Source organism: Stegodyphus dumicola, chromosome 3 (assembly GCF_044657685.1).
Source record: "Stegodyphus dumicola isolate Sdum_Otavi_A_Nest chromosome 3, ASM4465768v1".
NCBI classification, from domain to species: Eukaryota; Metazoa; Arthropoda; class Arachnida; order Araneae; family Eresidae; genus Stegodyphus; species Stegodyphus dumicola.
The window spans coordinates 39,291,735-39,312,660 of record NC_140770.1 but is presented as its reverse complement, the minus strand read 5'-3'; the positions used below and the strand labels follow the sequence as shown (position 1 = coordinate 39,312,660).

General features: G+C 32.3%; 1 protein-coding gene across 1 annotated transcript in view; it reads right to left on the bottom strand.

Moving 5' to 3' along the window:
- ath (ATP-dependent RNA helicase DHX33) overlaps window positions 1–20,926 on the bottom strand; it is a 117,155-nt gene that overhangs the window by 46,302 nt on the left and 49,927 nt on the right. Inside the window, exons 11-14 of the mRNA XM_085812780.1 lie at window positions 19,868–19,965; window positions 13,004–13,099; window positions 9,745–9,819; window positions 7,231–7,321 (exon numbers count right to left, since the gene is read on the bottom strand). Of these exons, the coding sequence (XP_085668906.1) occupies window positions 7,231–7,321; window positions 9,745–9,819; window positions 13,004–13,099; window positions 19,868–19,965 (360 nt within the window). The remainder of the gene's footprint in view (window positions 1–7,230; window positions 7,322–9,744; window positions 9,820–13,003; window positions 13,100–19,867; window positions 19,966–20,926) is intronic.

Below are 20,926 nucleotides of genomic sequence, written 5' to 3'. Positions count from 1 at the left end.
AGATCTGAGAAAATTCCATATAGCTGAGCATATAAAAAATGAAATTCACATTAGAAAACCCAAGCTAGTGGGAAAAATTTCTACTCTAAAATTATAAAACAATCATCTCATTTGTTATCACTCAAATATCAAAAGCCTATACCTAAAATTAAGATTTTGAGCCAAAAAAAAAAATTCAGTCTTGATGTATTTCATAGGCTTGATCCACCCATTATTTCATAGGCTTATTATGAAATCCTGCCAAAAATTAAAATTAATGGAGATGTTGCCAATCATTCTTGCAGAAATTTAAATGAACATATTGTTCTTTATTTAGCTAATAATAAACAGACACAAATTACAGATATACCATATTAAAAACTTAAACCATTTTAAAGAGATATAGCATATTAAAGATATGTCACAGATATAGATATGTCACAGATATATAATATTAAAAACTTTAAATTACTCAATGGTGCTCAGATCTTGTAATATTGAAAACACTGCATGCAGTCATGAATATTAATATTTTTTAAACGCAAGGAAAAAGTATAATTACATCCTACTTTTCAAAAATTAAACAGGCTTATCAAGAATTAATTGAATCTACATTAAACCAAAACAAACTTCTTTTGATTGTGATGCGATTTCATGTTTATCCATTATTGGCACTAAATCACACTGTTCGAAGCAATGTATACATTTCGATAGCACTATAAGCTCTATAATGGCATTACAAATTTCTCATTTAGTAAATTTCCTAAGTTCTCTCCATATCAAATAATGCATACTACTGCTTTCTAGACTAAACCTGGACTCATCCGCAAAGAGAACCGCCTTCCATTAATCAGGCACACAGTGGATATGTTGTGCCCACTGAAAACGGTCCCTCCTATGGCGTGATGTGAGCGGCACAAAAATGGCTAGTCGCCTCGCATACAGACCGCCTTCTACGCACAGTTGAAGTTGACACGAACCTTCCGGTGGCTGCAGCAAGGGAGGATCTAAGAAGAGTCTGAGTAGTCGTTCTATTTCTGCGTGCACATAATGTCAAATATTGGTCATCAGCACTCACCGTAGCAGTTGGCCGTCCTTGGCTGAACCTCCTAGATGCCGAATCTGTGGTTTGAAATTGCCTCCAAAGTCTATGAACCACAGGACTCACATTTAGCCATCTGGCCACTTCTGTTTGACTTTGTCCTGCCTCTAGTCTCCCAATGGCTCTCCATTGCAGTTCTGCAGGCAAGTGATGCTTGGAGGTCATTGTTACGAATTGGCTATCTCAGATTTCTGATGTCACTGTCAGTGAAATATGTGGGCTTGCTTTCAAACATGGACTTTTATGTTCCTTGCAGATGACGTATTCCGAAATCAGCACCAGTAATTTGCATATCGCAGTTTTACTCAGCTACTCTTACTTGGATGTCATTTTATCTTGAACAAATAAATGAACAGGGGGGGGGGAATGTAATGCTCACAGAGTTTAACTTAGAAATGAGTTTCTTTTCATCCTTCCATAAGCTTTGAATAATAGAACAACAAATATTCACCATTTTGCAGTCCCCCAAACCAGCAGGAACACAAATCTGTTTAGTTAACCCAAACCTCTTCAGATAGGAGTTGAAATTATCATGCCCAGTTAGAAATTTACTAATTTTAAAACCACAGAAAAAGTCTGTGAGGAACGGAAGGAAAAAATAACTTAGTCAAAGAGACAGTAGTAGAATTTCTGTATAATTCAATCCACTTGAGTGCTCTTTTATCCCTACTTTTTTTTAAGAATGACTTAGGCAGTATCATTGGAGTATTAACTTGAAGATTTATAGCTTGTTTTGCCAACCAATCAGCCCTTTCATTTCCTAGATTGCCAGTGAGGCCACATACATGGGAAAAGATGGCATCAACATCTTTATTATTAAGGTCTTTAAGAATGACATGAGAAGAGACAATTAATTTACAGAATATAAGGATGAAACAGAATCAGTGCAATTCAGAAATTTAGCACTTAATGAACAGTTGTTAGATATCCACTTAATTGACTCACTAATATACAGTAATTCGGCTTGGAAAACACTGCATTCATTGGGAATTCTAAAGAGTTTGTATTCCAATTCAGAACCATGATGGAAAACAACATAAACTAACGCAACTCAATTATTAAATTTTACTACCATCTGTATAACACACAACTGGGAAATCACCATCAACAGAATTGTCACAAGTGATAGTTTGAATTGGCAAATGATCAGCTGTTGGTAGACTCCAACTAAACTTGAGCTGAAGCTTCATAAAAAATTCTATGAATATCTACAGTAGATCACGACAATTCAGATAAAATAAATTTTAATAAGAAAAATAATGCTCAAAATCACAAAGGGTGGAGAAATAGAACTTGCAGAATTTAAGTTTCATTAATTCAATAAGTTCCATTTATTTTTGGGAAACATTTACTGGAGTAATTTTCCTGATGAAATGCTAAAAATTGCAAATTGGAAGATTCAGTGACCTACCAGAAAATTGGGAGATGTGAGGATAAATTGCAAATGGTCTGGTTAACCCAGAAAAGTTGGCAGCAGTGTCTAATGCTAATTAATGTGCCCTGTAGGAACTCATACTAATAAAGCTTTTAATTTTGAAAATATGGGGGAAAATGCATGTGAGAAGAAATTTCTTTCCTCCACTTCCCTTTCATTTGCTACCAAAGAAGGTAGTTCCATTTGACCTCCAAAAGTAAAATACGAGGGCCATCCAGGAAGTAGATTACGTTTCCGTCTGTGTCCGCTAGGGGCGGGGCTAGCACGGCCATCTTGGGGTCAGAGCGTTGCGCAGCTCAGTCTGCATCTAGCCGTGCTAGTGAGAGGTTCGTGCTGTGCTCCGTTCAGATACTGTGACGGTTTGAAATGTCTGCGTTAATTGAAAATCCCACGAGCTGCGAGGTGCGCTCAGTAATAAGGTTTCTGACTGCAAAAAACTGTAAACCGATAGAAATCTATCGGCAGCTTCGTGAAGTGTATGGGGACAACATTATCACTGAAGGTGGAGTGCGTCAGTGGGTCATAAGATTTCAAAATGGCCGAACCAATGTTCACGACGAAGATCGAAGTGGGAGACCCAGCATAGTGACCGCCGAACTTCTCGAAAAAGTCGATGCTAAAGTCCGTGAAAATCGAAATTTCACAATAACGGAACTTTCTTTGAGTTTTCCACAAATTTCGCGAAGTTTGTTGCACGAAATCATCAGCGAAAAGCTTGGTTACCACAAGTTTTGTGCAAGATGGATTCCAAAAATCTTGACAGAGGACCACAAAAATCAGCAAATGGCTGCAGCGTTGAACTTTTTGGACGCTTACCATAAGGATGGTGACTCTTTACTCGATCGCATCGTTACTGGTGATGAAACATGGGTGAAACATGTGAACTGTGAAACGAAATTGCAATCAATGCAGTGGGGGCACACAAGTTCTCCCCAAAAACCTGACGCACAGCTGCAAGAAGAGGTAACGAAGTGGTTGAAGGCGCAGGCGGCCGAATTTTTCGACGAAGGAATTTCCAAGCTCGTACATCGCTACGATAAATGCCTTAATTTGTATGGTGACTATGTAGAAAAGTAGTATTTGAGTGTGGCTTTCATCTGTATATAATAAAATTTGTTTTCTATACTTTGTTTATTTTTTTATTCCAAAACGTAATCTACTTTCTGGATAGCCCTCGTATTACAAGTTTAATTATATGTGAAATTAAACGTGTAGTTTAATTATGAAAATTCCAGCTGCTACTTTTTGTTTTTAACCAATCAAAATGGTGATAAGTGATGCCAGCCACTACATCATTTAGCCGTGGTTTGTATTCCAAAGATCGCATGAAAGTTTACAAATGTATAGTGAATTTGAACTCTGGGGCACATAAGTTACCACTGAACCAAAAGTCCCATCAAGAGGTTGATAGTAGGAGAAGAGAGGTTGGGGAACCTTGCATCTTAACCATCAAAACTTTAATGGAGTAGGATGAAAACCATATTGTCACATGCCTTCCAACTTCAAAAGCACAAAGCAAATATTTACAGAGAAAACTAACAAAAATCAGAATATTTTTTAAACACTTTCTCGGGGAAAAATACTTAGCATAAAAAATGGAGAATAAAAAATTATATTAGTTTATGATATCTAGCTTTCACTGAAAAACAATTAAAAAATTGAGCTTATATATTCATTACCTTGTTTAATGTTGTATTCCAAAGATCACATGAAAGTTTACAAATGTATAGTGAATTTGAATTATGGGGCACATAAGTTACCACTGAACCAAAAGTCCCGTCAAGAGGTTGATAGTAGGAGAAGAGAGTTGGGGAAACTTGCATCTTAAATGTTTTCCATTAAAACTTTAATGGAGTAGGATGAAAACCATATTGTCACATACCTTCCAACTTCAAAAGCACAAAGCAAATATTTACAGAGAAAACTAAAAGCAAATTTTACAGAGAAAACTAACAAATATCAGAATATTTTTTAAACACTTTCTCGGGGAAAAATACTTAGCATAAAAAATGGAGAATAAAAAATTATATTAGTTTATGATATCTAGCTTTCACTGAAAAACAATTCAAAAATTGAGCTTATATATTCATTACCTTGTTTAAATTTTTCCAATCAGTATACTCAGTAATCGCCGAAAAGGAAAACTGCCAACCTTAAAATGCGAAAAATTGGAAGATTCTCATGTGCAAAACTAGGAGTTTCTGTAAGGTTTTCATGCTATGTGGTGATGCCATTTCAAAAGAATTTCAAACAGACTTAAATCTACTTTATAATGTATGACTTAGGTTATTTATGCAATTATAATATGATTCTGAGGTAAAATATATGCATATTTAATATACCGAGAAAACCCTCAGTAGGACAGAAAGCTTTAATTTTAAAAAATACTGTGGAGACATTAGGTAATTTTTGGATGCAGAAAAGATGAAAAATGAGCAATCGCCTTTGCCAGGAATCAAACCATGGACCTCTGGAAGACCGGCCCAGTGTGCAGAACCACTACACCACAAAGGCACGCTAGGAAGTTCTGTGCTGTATTTTTGAAGGTCGTATACTGAACTATCTTTTACTGTATCTCTTAAATACAATGGAAAGAAAATAATAAATTAATTTTAATACTATTAGTAGTATTATGGCATGGATAAACATAGTATATTTTAACCACCTCATCTGCGACCATGAGCGCAAACACAAATGTGTCATTTGGACCGAATTATTCTCAAAATAGGGTGGAAGGATGGATACTTTCTTTCCCTCCATTCTGTCTTTCCAGAGAAGAAGAGACATGTGATCTTTCATGTTGCAGCATATAATAATGCCCCTTTTGGACGAGTGCATGTGTTTTGGCAGAATGCCAGCCATGGTTGCGTTTCAGATGGTCGAACAATAATCCACATAATAATGCAAAACAAAATTAAATGGAAATATTGGTTGAAATTTCATAAAAAGTTTTACAGTAGATTAAAACAATTCAAATCAAATTAAATAACAAAATCATGCTAAAAATCAGCAACACAAGCTTGGCATTAATGCTCTATGAAATCACAGACATTTTGTAATATTCAAACATATCTCGGACAGCTGTAGCAAATGTCTGGATGTGTACTATATGATCCTTCTGCCTTTCCATAGGTGTGTCATACACCAGACCTTTCATATGACCCCAGAAAAAAATATCCAGAAAGGATAGGTCCTGAGATACTGTAGGCAGATGAACATGACCAATATGCCCAAACCTCTGTTGTCCAAATGTCACATCAGCAAAGCACAATGTTTGTGCAGAGTGCATAAATTAAATCTTACAATTAAGCACAAATTAAATCTTTTCTGTCACTTATTCATGCGAGTTCTGTGCACTGTGGCAAACTTCCCTAGTAAAGTATGCCTCATCTGAGAATAAGAGGGTACACGAAAAACGGAGAACTGCCCACTCTCTTGCAACTACCAATGAGCAAAAGCAAACCCTTGTGGGTAATCATCAGACTGCAGCAACTGTTAGTGCTGCTCATAGTATGGCTGTTACTGATTTGAGTTCAGGATCCCCCAGACAATTGTTTACGAAAAACAAAAGAAATAGCAATTGTTCATATACCAGCAAGTCTTCTGTACTATTCTTTCAATTTCGGAAGTCTGTGCCATCTGTTCTTGATTCATGGCATATCTCTTGAAGGAACCTATTAAACACAATTGCTGATGCAGCCATGCAAACACCTGATGGTTTGGAATATACCTTATCAAATAGGATTTAATGAACAATCGCACAGCGGCTCGCCTGAACGACCATGAGCTCCAAATTACAACTGTTCATGCACTGATATATGTTTTCTGAACCATCACTTTGATTTCAAGGGTCTGTGTGGTTTGATCCCAATTCATGGCAGGTCTCTCGAAGAAGCCCATTTCATATAATCTCTAATGCAACTGGGCAAAAATACAGCGCTTCGGAATACATCTTAATGTGATGAGCTCCTGGTACAGCCACATTGTGGCTCACCTAAACTACTTCATACAATATATCCATATCTGTTATCTCTGCATTTATGAAACCTTCCATCCTATTACACCTACAGGAAGTTGATTACACCTACAGGAAGTTGATTACACCTACAGAAGTTACAATTTTCTTCCTGTGGAAATTTTACTGGTTTCCCTATAACTCTCGTTATTAATGTATTTTTGGCCCAGCATTACTATTTCATAATAATTAATCTATCCTTTCAGTAGAAAAGATGTTCCAAGATCAGGAGGTTAAATAACAACAATAAATTTTCTTTTTGCTTTAGCACAGATGTATGACACAAACACTTGAAGAGATAGGCAACTAGTGGCAAGATATTTAAATCATAAAATATTAATAAAAATGTCTTACCCTATATACCATGAGTAATTTGTGTGCATTATTTTCAATAACGAGAATTGTTTTTGTTATAGTTCCTTTAAAGGGAAAAAAATGTTTTTCTTGAAAACTGTTAGGGGGGAGGTACTAAAATTGTTTTATTCAGTTCTAAAATTAGATTTTGTGTTTGCTAAAACACGAAATACAATGAATCAAGGTAATTTTCCTATATATTTTAATAAAAAATATTTAAAGAAAATTCTGCATAATTATATGTGTGCAAAGGGGAATAACTAAATATTTCATTCACTTATAGATTAAAAAAAGAAGGAAAAAAGAAGACAAGAGGAAAACATTGCAGGTGCATTATTTATTTACCTCATCTGATGGTCTATCAATAAAATCAAATTTTGCTACATTTCTAATTCCTGCTGCAACCATTTGAAGTATAGCACTGGAAAGACAACACCTGAAAATAAAACAATTAAGTTTATTCACAAAACGTTTCCAATAAGATATAAATCACATTTCTTTTTTTTTTTTTTTTTTTTTTTTTTTTTTTTCATATACTCAGAAGAAGTTTAAAGTTAATTAAAAACCACACTAAAGAAAATAAGTTACTGTTTAACAGGACAAATCAAGATCACTTTGCCTGTACTAAAAAATCAGCATCTTGTTGTCTTAAGTGCAAACATACATACATCAGTTCACCTGCAGTTATTAGTTTCAGCAAGTACAATATGTTATTTCTTTACATTTTGAACTCCAGTTTTCATTTAATTATTGATACATTAGGTTGAAATTTAACTCTTTGGATCTGCATATTTAGATGATATTCCACCTTCAAATATATGAAACTTCCTTTATCTGTGATTTTTAACTTATCCAAAGTTTTCAGTTTTAAGCAAAGGTCTTTCAAGATTATATTAGTTAAAGTTTTGAAATCATTATTAGCCTAAAGAAGGCTAGGAGAAGGAGGAGAAAATAACTTTCAGATGTTTCCGGGACACCTGGTAGAGCATTTTAACGGCAATGAAAAACTGTTCCTTGCCAATATTTACACGGAATCTGGATTCTAGAAGAATTTTCCTAATTGTCTCAGCAGCATAAATAAATTTACTTTAAAAATAATTAAATAAACATATTACATAATATGGGGAAGGAACCCCAAGAGATTGCAGATATTCTAAGAGGACCCCACATGTTTTCTCAATTAAAAATTACTTCAATAAAAAGTACAATTTGTGTTAAGAAGCAGTTTCAGATTTTTCTTAAAATGTCAGGAAAAGAATATTTTTAGATTGATTTCAGGTTTTGTATGACTGAAAGGTCTAGGCTTGCAAAGCTTACCTGTTTAACAGAATTAATATAAAAATGTTACTTCTTTTATAAACTTAGAAAAAGTAAAACAAAAGAGTTGCCTGAGAATTGGAGATTTTTTCCAAAGAATATCTATTTGATTTTGATATTTTTATCTATAATTTCTCTTATTGAGTATACCTTCAATTAATCAAATACAGTCAAAAGTCATTAATTCGGACACCCATAATTCGGAATGATCTATAATCCGGACCTCAAAGCTAAAAACTTTCTGCGCATGCTCCGCGTTGACACATGCGCATAGGCGTTTACGCGCGCGTGTAAGACCTCTTATGACTGCGCATTTGCGCGTGCGCAAGCGCAGAATACGTTTTCACGTGCACGTTTTATGTATAACGGACGGTATAAGCTAAAATTATCTAATTATCTATTTCAGTTAATGTTGATGATTGCGTTGTTCCTTAATTTTCGAATTGGATCCGGCTTATTATTTTTTGCAGACTGTAAGAGCAATACTAAAAAAGTAAACTTGAACTTTCGATTATGTCAAATAGAATTTTTGATTCTGGAGCTCCCAAAGGATCGTACAAAACGAAAGTATGTTTCGATGTCCATCAAACAAAAAGTGGAATTGCTGCAAAAAATGGATAAAGACATGAAGAATGTGACAGAGTGGTTAGTGAAAACGAAAAAGTTTCGATTGACAAGTTAGTCGGTATTTTCGGCACAGCAATTAACGGGACTTGAACAGCGGAACTTTGTAAGTGAACAAAAAATTATGTCTGTTTATAGAATTAAAGAGAAAGTATTATCACATAAAAGGAAACAACTTACATTGAAAGAAATGTTTAATAAAGTAAACATATAAATATTAAGCTTTTTTTTTTGTAAATTTTGATACCCTTTAGATCATAATTGTTCTTTATTTCATAAATTATGGTTTCATATTTTTAATTTTAGAATTTCTGCATGCCATCTTACGCGATTTAAACTGATGATCTATAATCCGGAAAAATCGATAATCCGGAATCGCCGAAGTCCCAACGAGTCCGGATTAACGACTTTTGACTGCATATACAAATTAATGATTAATTACCCTGCAGTGGAAAACAACATGAAATGCACTGTTCTCAGAAAATATAAAGGCAAACAATAGAAACCTGTAGGGCAATTATTGAAAAACTAGGACAATTTAGAAAACTTCACTTAATTTCTTTTTACCTTTTTTACCAATATCAGGAGAACTCTGACCACTGAGGAAAATGAAATTATAATTTTTCTTGTATCAACTCTAAAAACTTCCATCGAAAACCATGAAACTATTTATTAACTGCTGTAATTTAGATTTCATGAAATTACATTTTTTAAATATAAATGCAGTCATCCTTTACTCCTTAAACAGTTAACAAATAATTCAGAAAATTCACAAACATTTATTCCAAAGGTAATTAGATTGATAAGTTTAAGACATTTCTGTTATAATACATAATATGAAAGGTTTAAATAACATATTGTATAATTTGAGTAAATACTTAGATGTATTTTAATAAATTTATAAAATATATTGCACACCTTAAAATTTCAGGAACAGTATGTTCTTTAAAATTTTGATATTCTTCTTCAGTGTATAGGCGATAACATTTGCCACTAAAAGAAAATTAGAAAAAATTATTAATTCTTTAATAAACTGAAACATTAAATAAAAATTATGAAATGCACATAATTATGACCCCTTCTCTTCTCCAACTAAATTAATTCTCAAAAAATATTCCAGCCAAGAAAATTTTACACTTTTTAATACAATTTTTAGAATTAGTTTAAATTTTGAAAATTTAATAGGTATACAAGTTTCACATTTAGACTGACAAAATAAAATTATTTAATTACTTTAAAGTCTCTCTATTTTGTATCACTAAATTAATACAAAATTTTGTCTTTCATTTATCAAAAATCTTATTTAAAATCTATTAGATCTAAAGCCTTCAGAATAAAATATGCTGACAATGACTGGGAATGAGCTAATAGTTTTATCAACATACAAATATGATTACTAAACACATTTTATAAAAACATACTTTATTTATAATCAACTAGCAGTACATGTCTGATTCACAGGAAAACTCTTTTTATTAGTTCCAATATTTAAGTTGACTCATACTTTCATTTTAAAAGTTCATAGTGTTCAGGTATTTTGTTGTAAGATTTTGCAAATAAATGTTTAATCTCACAATATTAGCACAAATAAATATTTAACTACAGGTTTTTATATAAATTGCATGGAAATGAAGTATATATTGGGTTTTCACATCTGGAACAAATTATTTTCTCATAACTAATATAATTTTTCTCCATTTTTTTTAAGAGAAATTTAGCTGCACTGTAAAAACAGAATCTGACAATTAATTTTAAGAGCATAATTAAAATTTTAAAACCAATAGAAAGATAATATTTATGAACACTAAGCATTTCAATAAAATGGCACATGTTCATTTATTTAAAATGCTCAATATATAAACAAATGTTTAAAAAATATAATAAAAAATATTATACTTGTATGATTCTTTACCAATTACAGCAAAAGTTGTTTACTGCAACACACAATAATGATGAATATTTTTAATTCTGAAATTGTATGTTTACTGTAGAACAATTATAATCATGTCTAGTCATTGCATTTCCATTTCAATAAAAATGCAATATAATCTTCATGACAGGTCTAAGTTACTTAAATGCAATGTTGAATTATTCAAATTAAGATAAGGTGTTGTAAATCAAGATGTCTGTTGTATGACATCATTATATTGAACTACAAACGTGCGAGGCAGATGGCTCGAGACTATTGAAGGAGAAACTCGCAAGCTACATCATGCTGGATTTTAAATTTTTACTTAGATGTTCTACGTTATGTTTTCATTCACATTAAAACATGTTTTGTGCAAAAATGAATTGATCATTGCATTAATATCTCTTGAAGGATTGTAATAAAAGGAGGATCACCTAGTGGTGGATGTGAAAGAAACTGCAGAGAACAAGGTAAGCATTTTGTATGTTTTATCTTTGAAACAACACAGAGGAAATTAATTAAATGTCAATTATGTTACAGTTATTTATTTGACTTATTATCCATTTATTCATTTCTTAAGAGAATAGCAGAAACAATCATTAAAATGGTAAACAAATTCAGAACCAGGGCTGTGGAGTCAGTAGGGAAAATGACCGACTCCCTCACATATATATATATAGTATATGTAAACATATACACATGGGTTACAGCTTATTCTTTTTTAATATAAAAGAAGTAATAGATGCTATAGGAAAAAAACTGATGGCATAGCAGATTACTTATATTAATTAGCAATTATTACGAAATGGAAAAACTGGCATTAGTTATTTCTAAGAAATAGTATAGCTTTGGCAAGACCTTCCTTGTTGGAGGGCCATAGATCCAATTTGATGAACTTCAGAGCTGAGAAGAGTCTTTCCACACTAACTTGAGTAGGAGGAAGAACTGTTACTGTTACAGCTACTTCTTTTAACTTTTCAGAATAGATTTTTTATAACTTCTAAAAGAGGTGTCTTGCAAGAGCAATCTTATTTCTCTAGTTCTTCAAAGGCTGTGTAGAAATCTTGCTTGTATTTTTTCATTTTTATATCTAAAGGTTCCTGGTTCTTTATTTTCATTTGCTTTGCCTTAGCCTTTTCAATATTATTCAAAAATATTTCTCAAAATCTAATTCTCATCTTTGGAAGAGGATGATAAAGACTCAATTGCAATGTCTGCAGTTTGACTGTTCTGCTTTGAATTCTCCAATCATTCGGAGAATAATTTCATTCTTAATGAAAGTTCACAAATGGCTTTCTTTGCCTTTTTAATTTGTTCATTATCCAAGAAAATTTGGTCTTTCAGATCTACATATATTGAACCCAGCAAGATCTCATTGTCTAGCAAACTAGTTTCTCTTTTCTTCATTGAAGAAATGATTCCTTTGCAATAAACCCTCCATTTCAGAAAGAACAAACATCTCATTTTTCCATTCTCGCCTCCTGTCAATTCTTCGGATTGCAGCTTTTTTGTGGCTATATACGGCGTAGAAAAAGTTTCTAATTCTGCAAGATCATTCCACAGTCTTTCTGTTAGTAAAACATTAGGATTATCTACATCTTCTAAAAACGTTCTGAATTCTAACAACCTCTTTATCATCAAATATGTACTTCCTTATCGCCTTGCTTGATCAATAATTGCTCCTTTTCCTGCTCGCTTCCTAAGAATGGGATCAGTTTTGGGAGTTCTTGCTGCTATTGCTGCTTAAAGAATTTACCAGTGAGATTTGTAATTAAATGAATCAGTTTAATCACTAATGACAAATATCACATCCATCCTCCTGCCTTATATTTATTTATTAATATATCAATAAAATAGAAGATCAACTATTTATTAATGTATTTAGTCTATAAATAAAAACAATAATAGCTTGTCAATAATTTTTGTCAATTCATTTTAATTTCATTTCAAATTCAAACTGTCCAACAAAAATTGGAGTTGAGTCAACCTATTTTTAGCAACTCTACTCCGACTCCTTTTACCCCAAAATCTGCTCAACTCTGATTCTGACTATACAGCCCTGTTCAGAACATATCATTAATTCAATAATAACAGGCAATTTTGGCATTTAAAATAGATTAGTATTTCATGTACTTCAATTTCTCAGCAAAAGCTTATTTCTCATTTGTCTATTTTAAATACATGATTATGTCCAATCAAATGAGAATTTCTGCTCTCAGATATATTTAAATTCAATTTAAGACAAAGCAATTACAAAACAGATCTTACTTTACTTCTCTACCAGCTCGTCCTGTTCTTTGATCAGCCTGTGCTTTTGATATCCGCTTAATACTCAGTATGTCAAATCCACTTGAATTATATGATCTAAAAAATACATACACACACACATATATCTATTTCCTAAATTTAAATTTGAAGAATCATTTAATCATTTAAGAATGCATATGTATGCATACTTATACTACGTATGTGTGTACATAAAGGAGTATTTAGCATCAGCTGCTTTACAGATGATCAGATGATGACAAGTAGCACTAAATACTTATTTTAGTGAATTACAGCAGAAGACAATAGCTCAAAGATAATAATAAGTAACTTAAACAGTAGAATTGTTTAATACATTCTCTAGAAAGCATGTTCATTCATTTATCATTAATCATTACTAATGATTTTTAACTCAAGATTCAGAATTATTGCAGATAAATTTAAAGTTTATCACATTTAAGAAAACATTGATTCTGAATATTCTGCAAAAATATGCTTATACTAATTCAGAAGTCAAACAACAAAAATCAGCGTTATATTTACAAAATTTTCACAGGACTAGTTTCGATGGTTTTACCGAACCATCATCTTCAGCTGCAAAACCGCAAATGAAAAAAATGAATCATTTTCATATATATATATATATATATGTATGTATGTATATATGTATGTATACATATACAGTCAAAAGTCTTTAATCCAGACATCCATAATCCGAAATGATCTATAATTTGGACCTCAAAGCTACAAACTTTCTGTGCATGCGTAAACGCAAAATGCGTTTACGCATGCGCGTTTAATGTATAACGGACGGTATAAGCTAACTAAAATTATCTAATTATCTATTTCAATTAATGTTGCAGATTGTGTTCTTCCTTAATCTTTGAATTGGATCCGGCTTATTATTTTTTACAGACTGTTAAAGCAATTTTATAAAAGTAAGCTTGAACTTTTGATTGTCAAAAAGAATTTCCAATTCTGGAGCTGCCAAAGGATCTACAAAGCGAAAGCATTTTTCGATGTCCATCACACAAAAAGTGGAATTGCTGCAAAAAATTGATAAAGGAATATCCTTTGTTTCTCTAACCATTCCGAAATATGTTTATTAATTTCACGCTGCTCTGCGAGCGGAGGGGGGGGGGGGGGTCACGGCACGCAATGAATTGGAAGTTGATCTGTCAGCACTATCCTTATCTTCAGGGCAATTTTTTTTTATTCAGCTTATAATTCCTTACTAAATATAGTATTTCATCTCCATGTACTCTGTCTTTGATATGATTTAAATCAAATTCCTCGTCATTATAAATATCACAAATACACATCAAATAATTTTCTGGTTGCAATTTTCTAATTTTGAATATGCATAATGTGTGCTTTACGCGTGTGCGCATTGAAAGAAATGTTTAATAAAGTAAAGAAATAAATATTAAACATTTTATGCAAATTTTGATACCCTTTAGATCATAATTGCTCTTTATTTCATAAATTACGGTTTCATACTTTTAATTTTATAATTTCTGCATGCCATCTTACCAGATTTAAATTGATGATCTATAATCCAGAAAATCCGATAATCCGGAATCGCCAAAGTCCCGAGGAGTTCGTATTAAAGACTTTTGACTGTATATACAAAATCAAATACTCAAAAATCGGAATGAAAAGAAAATGCTATATTAAATATTTGATGGTTAATCTTATTTTCTGTGTTACAAAGAAACTGGTAAAATGAAAATTAAAGAAAATTACAAAATGGTTATAAAAAATATTCACTTCAAACAGGTGGCGAAAATCTGAAAGGTTTCAGAATTTAAATTACATCTTAAAAGGCATTTTTTTAACGTTTTGTGTGTTACCTTTATTTATTAAATATCATGTTCTTTGCATTTAAACCATAAAATTCAGTTCAACAGCAATGCCACAAAATAATTTTAAAATAAGCATATCTTTACAATTTCCGATACACAGTTCCGCGCACTGGAGATAAAAAGGTCTTCCCCCCCTCCATAAAGTGTTGCCATTGCTTGCTTTTAAATCCTTGAGTTTGTTAATCAAAAATTCGTTAAAACGTTACAAGATATGAAATCGATAATAAAACAAATTCCAAATTTCAAACTTGGGCTTTCAGATGCCCATATTCGCAGTAGGATTATGTCATTCAAAATTGGATTGCTCTAGGTACCGTTGTTTTATCACAATTCAAGAAACATACATATATTTATACAGATTCTTCATTATTTAATTTCTTCATATATAATATAGGGTGATAGTATTTGGTGGCAATGGTTTGAAAAGTGATACTCCCTTTACACTAAAAATGGGAAATTTGTACATATTAAAACCAAAACAATACAAAATTTTTAAAAATTTAATCTCCTTAGTTTAGCTTCAAACAGAACTTGTCATGGGAAAAGTGTTTTGAAGCCATAAACCAAGTTAATTAGGGAGTGATGAAAAACATGTTTCGTTCTCTCTTTCTCTCTATATATAAAGATGAATGACATAAGTGCAACAAAAGAAATTTAACCATAGAAGATAGGTTTCATGTGCTTAAATTTTAGAACATTTGTATTTCAATACTAACTGAGATTCCCTTGCTACTGTGTCAGACATAATATCTGGTTGTAATGAAAGTTTTCTGCCAAAAAAACATTCTTAATAAAGTTAGAAAAAAAAATAAAAGCAATACCTTTAGTGCAGGTAGTAATCACCACCTAAATCTACTGCCAACATTTTGGTAGTTTTTCAAAGCCTTCGGACCAGAAACTTGGTGGCCACAAGTCAAAAAAACAGATCAACCTCATTTCTGATGTCCTGTACAGAATGGAAAATAGTATCAGCAAGATGTAGCTGCATGTGTGAAAAAAGGAAGAAGTCCCAAGGAGCGATGTCGGGGCTATATGGTGGGTGTGGCAAAAGATCCCATTCAAGACTGTACAAAGTCCAGCCAGTGAATGCAGACACATGTGGTCTTGCATTATCTTGATGAAAAATTACCTTTTCCTGCCGGAATTCAGTTTGACGTTTTTCCCTTGTAAGGAATATGCTAATTTTATTAACAGTTAAATTTTGAGTTAAAGTTCCTTTCCTGTTGATTCTTAATTTGAACTTACCACTTCCGGCCAGAATGTAGTTTTAGAATCATGTCTGAATACATAATGAGGAAGAGCGGTATTTAACTACAAAGTTCTTCAGTTTTAGTGAGAGAGATACCAGGTATTCTGGCTGCATGCGTCCGCCCTTTTTGGCTACTCTCTCGTAAGCTATTATTACGCTTGGTCGTACTTTAGGCTCTTGATAGCTTCGCAGTCTATAAACGTTAAGGGGCAAACTCTGTTAGAATCTTGATAGCTTCGGCTATATCTCTTTAGTTAAGATTAGTTTAGTATTATTCTTAGTCTTTTAAGTTCAAGCCAAAGTGTCAGCTTTATTGTACACTCCAAGACGGAGTTTTGTTAAACCTTAGTTGGAATAATAAAGGTTTAGTTTACCCTTGTTGTTTCCTGTCACACGAACTTAAGCAATTATTCGTTTATCAGTTCTTAAGATTCTTCACTTCCGACAGTAACTTAGAAATTACAAAGTGAGGAACTCTACACCCTGATAGCAATTTCAACATGGACTAGCCTCTCGCTGTGCACCTTACTGTCAAGGGTTACCTTTTCCCAGATACTGTTTGTGGATAATACCATAGCAATCCCACCAGATACAAAACCTGATCTTTTTGTTAGCCAAATCGGGCTTTGGAACACTGCCAATGGGTTCACCAGGTGCAGAAATACCTCTTTTTCGGCCTATGTTGTTGAAGTAAATCCACTTTTCATCACAAGTGACAATCCTGTCCAGAATTTTGTCCTTGCACTGATATTCAAGTAGATTAATGCATGCTCAAGCATGTCTCTCCTTATCTGCTTGAGTTAGCTCATGCGGTAGCCAGTGACTGAACTTATACATCAAGTTTATGTGATGCATAGCATGATTAATGGACATGGTAATAACATCTTACTTCTTAGAAAGCTCTAGAGTGGTCGCATACTGATCTTCTTCCAAAGGTTTTCGCAGACAGGCCTCTTCAAATTCAGTATGCTGGCCAGAATGCTATGCTTCTGGACTGTCATAGTCCTTAATTAAGATAAAATAACATGCCGAACAAGTATTAATTTAGAAGTCAAACAACAAAAAGCAGTGTTATATTTGCAAATTATATAGGACTATTTCAAAGTTATTTGCAAATTTTCACAGGCGAAACAAGTCCTATGAATATAATGCTGATTTTTATTGTTTGACTTCTAAATTAATAGTCATAGTCCTTGCTTTTGAGCTTTCTGTACCAAATCTTCACAGTATCATATGATACAGCATTAGTACCTAAGGCTATACACATGATTTGGTGGCATTCTGTAGCTGACTTTTTGCAACAGAACTGGAAGTAAACGCTGTTTCTAATTTGTTAGCATGATAGTTCTATTTCAGACACCTTGTACTTAATGATAAGAATATTTTTTTACAAATTTCACAACACAGTGTTATAAATCAAGTCTCTTTCTTTCAAATGGCAAAAAATCATTTGACAAAATATGATTAAACACGCCAATGCAAACTGCTTGTGCAGATGATATTTGCAATAGCGGGAAACTTTTGTTAAAATTCGATATAGCTTTCTGTTTTCCGATTTTCAAAAAATTGACTATTTCTGTCCTTTTCCAATTTCTTCAAAATGAGAAGCAACAGCATGTCTCTAAAATGTAAAAAAGGCCCATCTTTCTGGGCCAGAATTATTATATTATCTATTATATTGAATTTCCGTTTAGTGTAGGTGTTAATTTTAGTTATGTGTACGTCATTCCTAGTATTTGCCATCACTTTTTTTATGTTTCTTTATTTCATTACCTTTGGAATGAATATTTATTTTACCTGTAGTATAATATGGTAGATACCAGAATAGAGGCATCAGGCTACTGAAAATGTGGATTAAAAAAACGATTTTTCTCACAGGAAGAGATTTTATTTTAACTGTTAAAGTCGGACAGTAGACAGTAATGGAAATGCAATAGATGATATGGACTTTTTTTGGTGAAGACAGCTTCATACTTTCATAAACAGCCAAAGTAGTCCATACAGGTATTCATGAACATGAATGATGTGACATGTATTCATGTCACATAATGGATCTTTCCTCTCACTCTTACCTTGGTGCTTCAAGATTAAATTCCAACATTATTCAAACTAAGTTCCACATATCACACAGGAAAACACAATTAATTCAGTTCTCTAAAGTCATTCTAGTGTTCTAAAACATTTTTACTTTATAAAAGGATGCAAAAAAAATTACGCTTACATTAATAAATAAAGTAATTTAGATGTAGAGAAAGAAGAGAATTAATTAAAATTTTAAAACTATGTATGATCTTTTTTCTGTAAATTAAGACTCATATCTGCATGCATCCTTTACAATGAAATCATTCAACTCAATCGCTATAATTATATAAACAAAATTTTTCTTCTGCTTACAATTAAAGAAAATTGCAAGACAGATACTAAAATCATGATCATGTACACATACTGATATACATGATTTAAATTTAACCAAAAATTTGTCACTGTAATAAAATATAAATATGAAATATGTAAATACAATTAAAATAGTTCAGTATAAATGAAAACATAATTATGAGCTATATGTAATTAATGTCTTTTTTAAATTAAATGAGTAAGTTAAATTGAAGTTTTCACATAAGCAGATGTACAGCAAAAAAGCTCATATGGGTCAGCCATATGTAACCAAACATAAATTTGAATGGTAAAAATTATAACTGGTATTTCAGCAACTACAATTGTACAATTCATCCACTAGCACAGCAACAGTCCAGACTATATTACTAGAATCACTAGAATTTCCATAACTGAAGACCAATAAATCTTCCTATAATGATCAACAATCAGCAATTTGCAGATTTTCACTTGAACCAAAGAATGGCGCAATAGATCCTTGACATGTAGAAATAAGATTGTTTGGAGAGAAAAATATCACTTCTTGCAGCTTACAGGTTCAGATATAGCATCAGTCAGTCTCCTAATAACAAAACAATTCAGCAAACTGGCAGTGTGGAAAGCATCTTCCCAGCATATCTGAGGTCAAAAAGCAATCATTTCGCAAACTCCTTTCAACAGTTTGAAGAGAATAATCATCTTACACATCTGCATGATGGCTATCCTTACTGAACATCATTTCAACAACATAATGTATCTCGCCATAAAGCTTGTATAAGTATTAAATCATAAGAGGAATAAATTTGCTACATCTGATTAAAATTCTTCCTACTGTGAATCAATTCAGGAACTGTGGAATACAAGACAACTGATCCTTCTCTACAGAATGTGCACAAACTGATAGTATTATTCTAGTAGAAATAGGTTGTATGCACAGAAAGCTTGGACTAATGCATTAGGTATGTGTTCACAAAATTAAAGACAGTTATTAAGCCAAATTTATACATACACACACACATAAAAACTTAGGGTATGGCACAGATGATGAAGCTGATACATTTGATACAATGAAGATCCAGTATCATGGGTAGCTAATTCGAACATAATTTGCAAAATAATAAACACAACTATAATAAATACAATTGGCAATGACACATCTTCACTGTATAAACTCTAGTTTCATCATATATGCCACACCTTAAATTTAATCATATTAAGTTGATACGATTATTTTTTGAGTGAAACTCGTAAGAAATATTTATTTTAAACTTTTTACTTTTTCAGCATAGAAAGACAACACCAAATTGAAAAGCAAACCTTTAGGAATGTTACAAATTTAAATTAAAATTTTATTTTACAAAAACATGCAAAAACACATACTTTTCTTTTACCATTCCAGTATCAATCACATACTTAATCCCAGGTATTGTCACTGAAGTCTCAGCTATGTTTGTTGAAAAAATAACCTTCCTTACATCCTAAAGAAAATATTTTACATTTGACAGTTATAAAACATACTCTTTCTCTGTTTTAAAAATTACAATAAAACAAGATAATGCATTAAAGCACAGGAAATTTCAAATCAAAGTTTATTCATGTTACAGGAAATGAAACTCTAGTTCTTTCTAAATAATAGTTAGATTTGAGATATGTTATGCATCATTTCTTATAAAAGAAAGATGACTTATTTTATAACTTCTCAAACTGAACTTGGCTCCAAAAATCAAACAAAATTTTAAATCAGAAATTTTGCAATTTTTGAAATCCGACTTTTCAAACTATGGCTTTAAAAATACAGTACAGAAAGAATAAAAATTAATAAATGAAAACTTTTTAATTATTGTCTGTCAAATTTATCAAATTAAAGATAAAAGTGAATACTAAAATTAGACCAAAAGAGAAGGATCAGCTGAAATGCACTGCAGATAACTCATTGCTTCGAACTATAACCAGTAACTGATTTTCACCAAAACAGTGCATAAAAACACAGATAGTTTCAAAGATACAACTGTTTTAAAAATAACAAATTGAACTTCTAGACCATGATGTGAACTGGACTTAAATCATAAGGCTAAAATTTACATTTTGACAAGCTGAAGGCAAAAAAAATTATCTGTTTATTTTATCAAAGTAAGGTTTCGGCTCATGAGCTTAATTCAGCAAATTAATCCACGAAAAGAACTGTTAAAAAATGCCTTCATGACTGAAGTAACAGCTATCTCATCCTCAGATTTCATCCAGTTCTTGAGTTATCATTACTTTCAGTAAGAATTGAAAGGTTTTCAAAATGGAATAAAAATGGAAGACATGAATGTTAGGGCATAACTGCATGGTTGAAAAATGTGTATGCGCTTCTTGGCACAAAGATTACTGCTAATAGAGTGAGAATGTTCTGAACAATGAGCAAGAATGTGTGCTAAATGATACTGAGGATCCTCG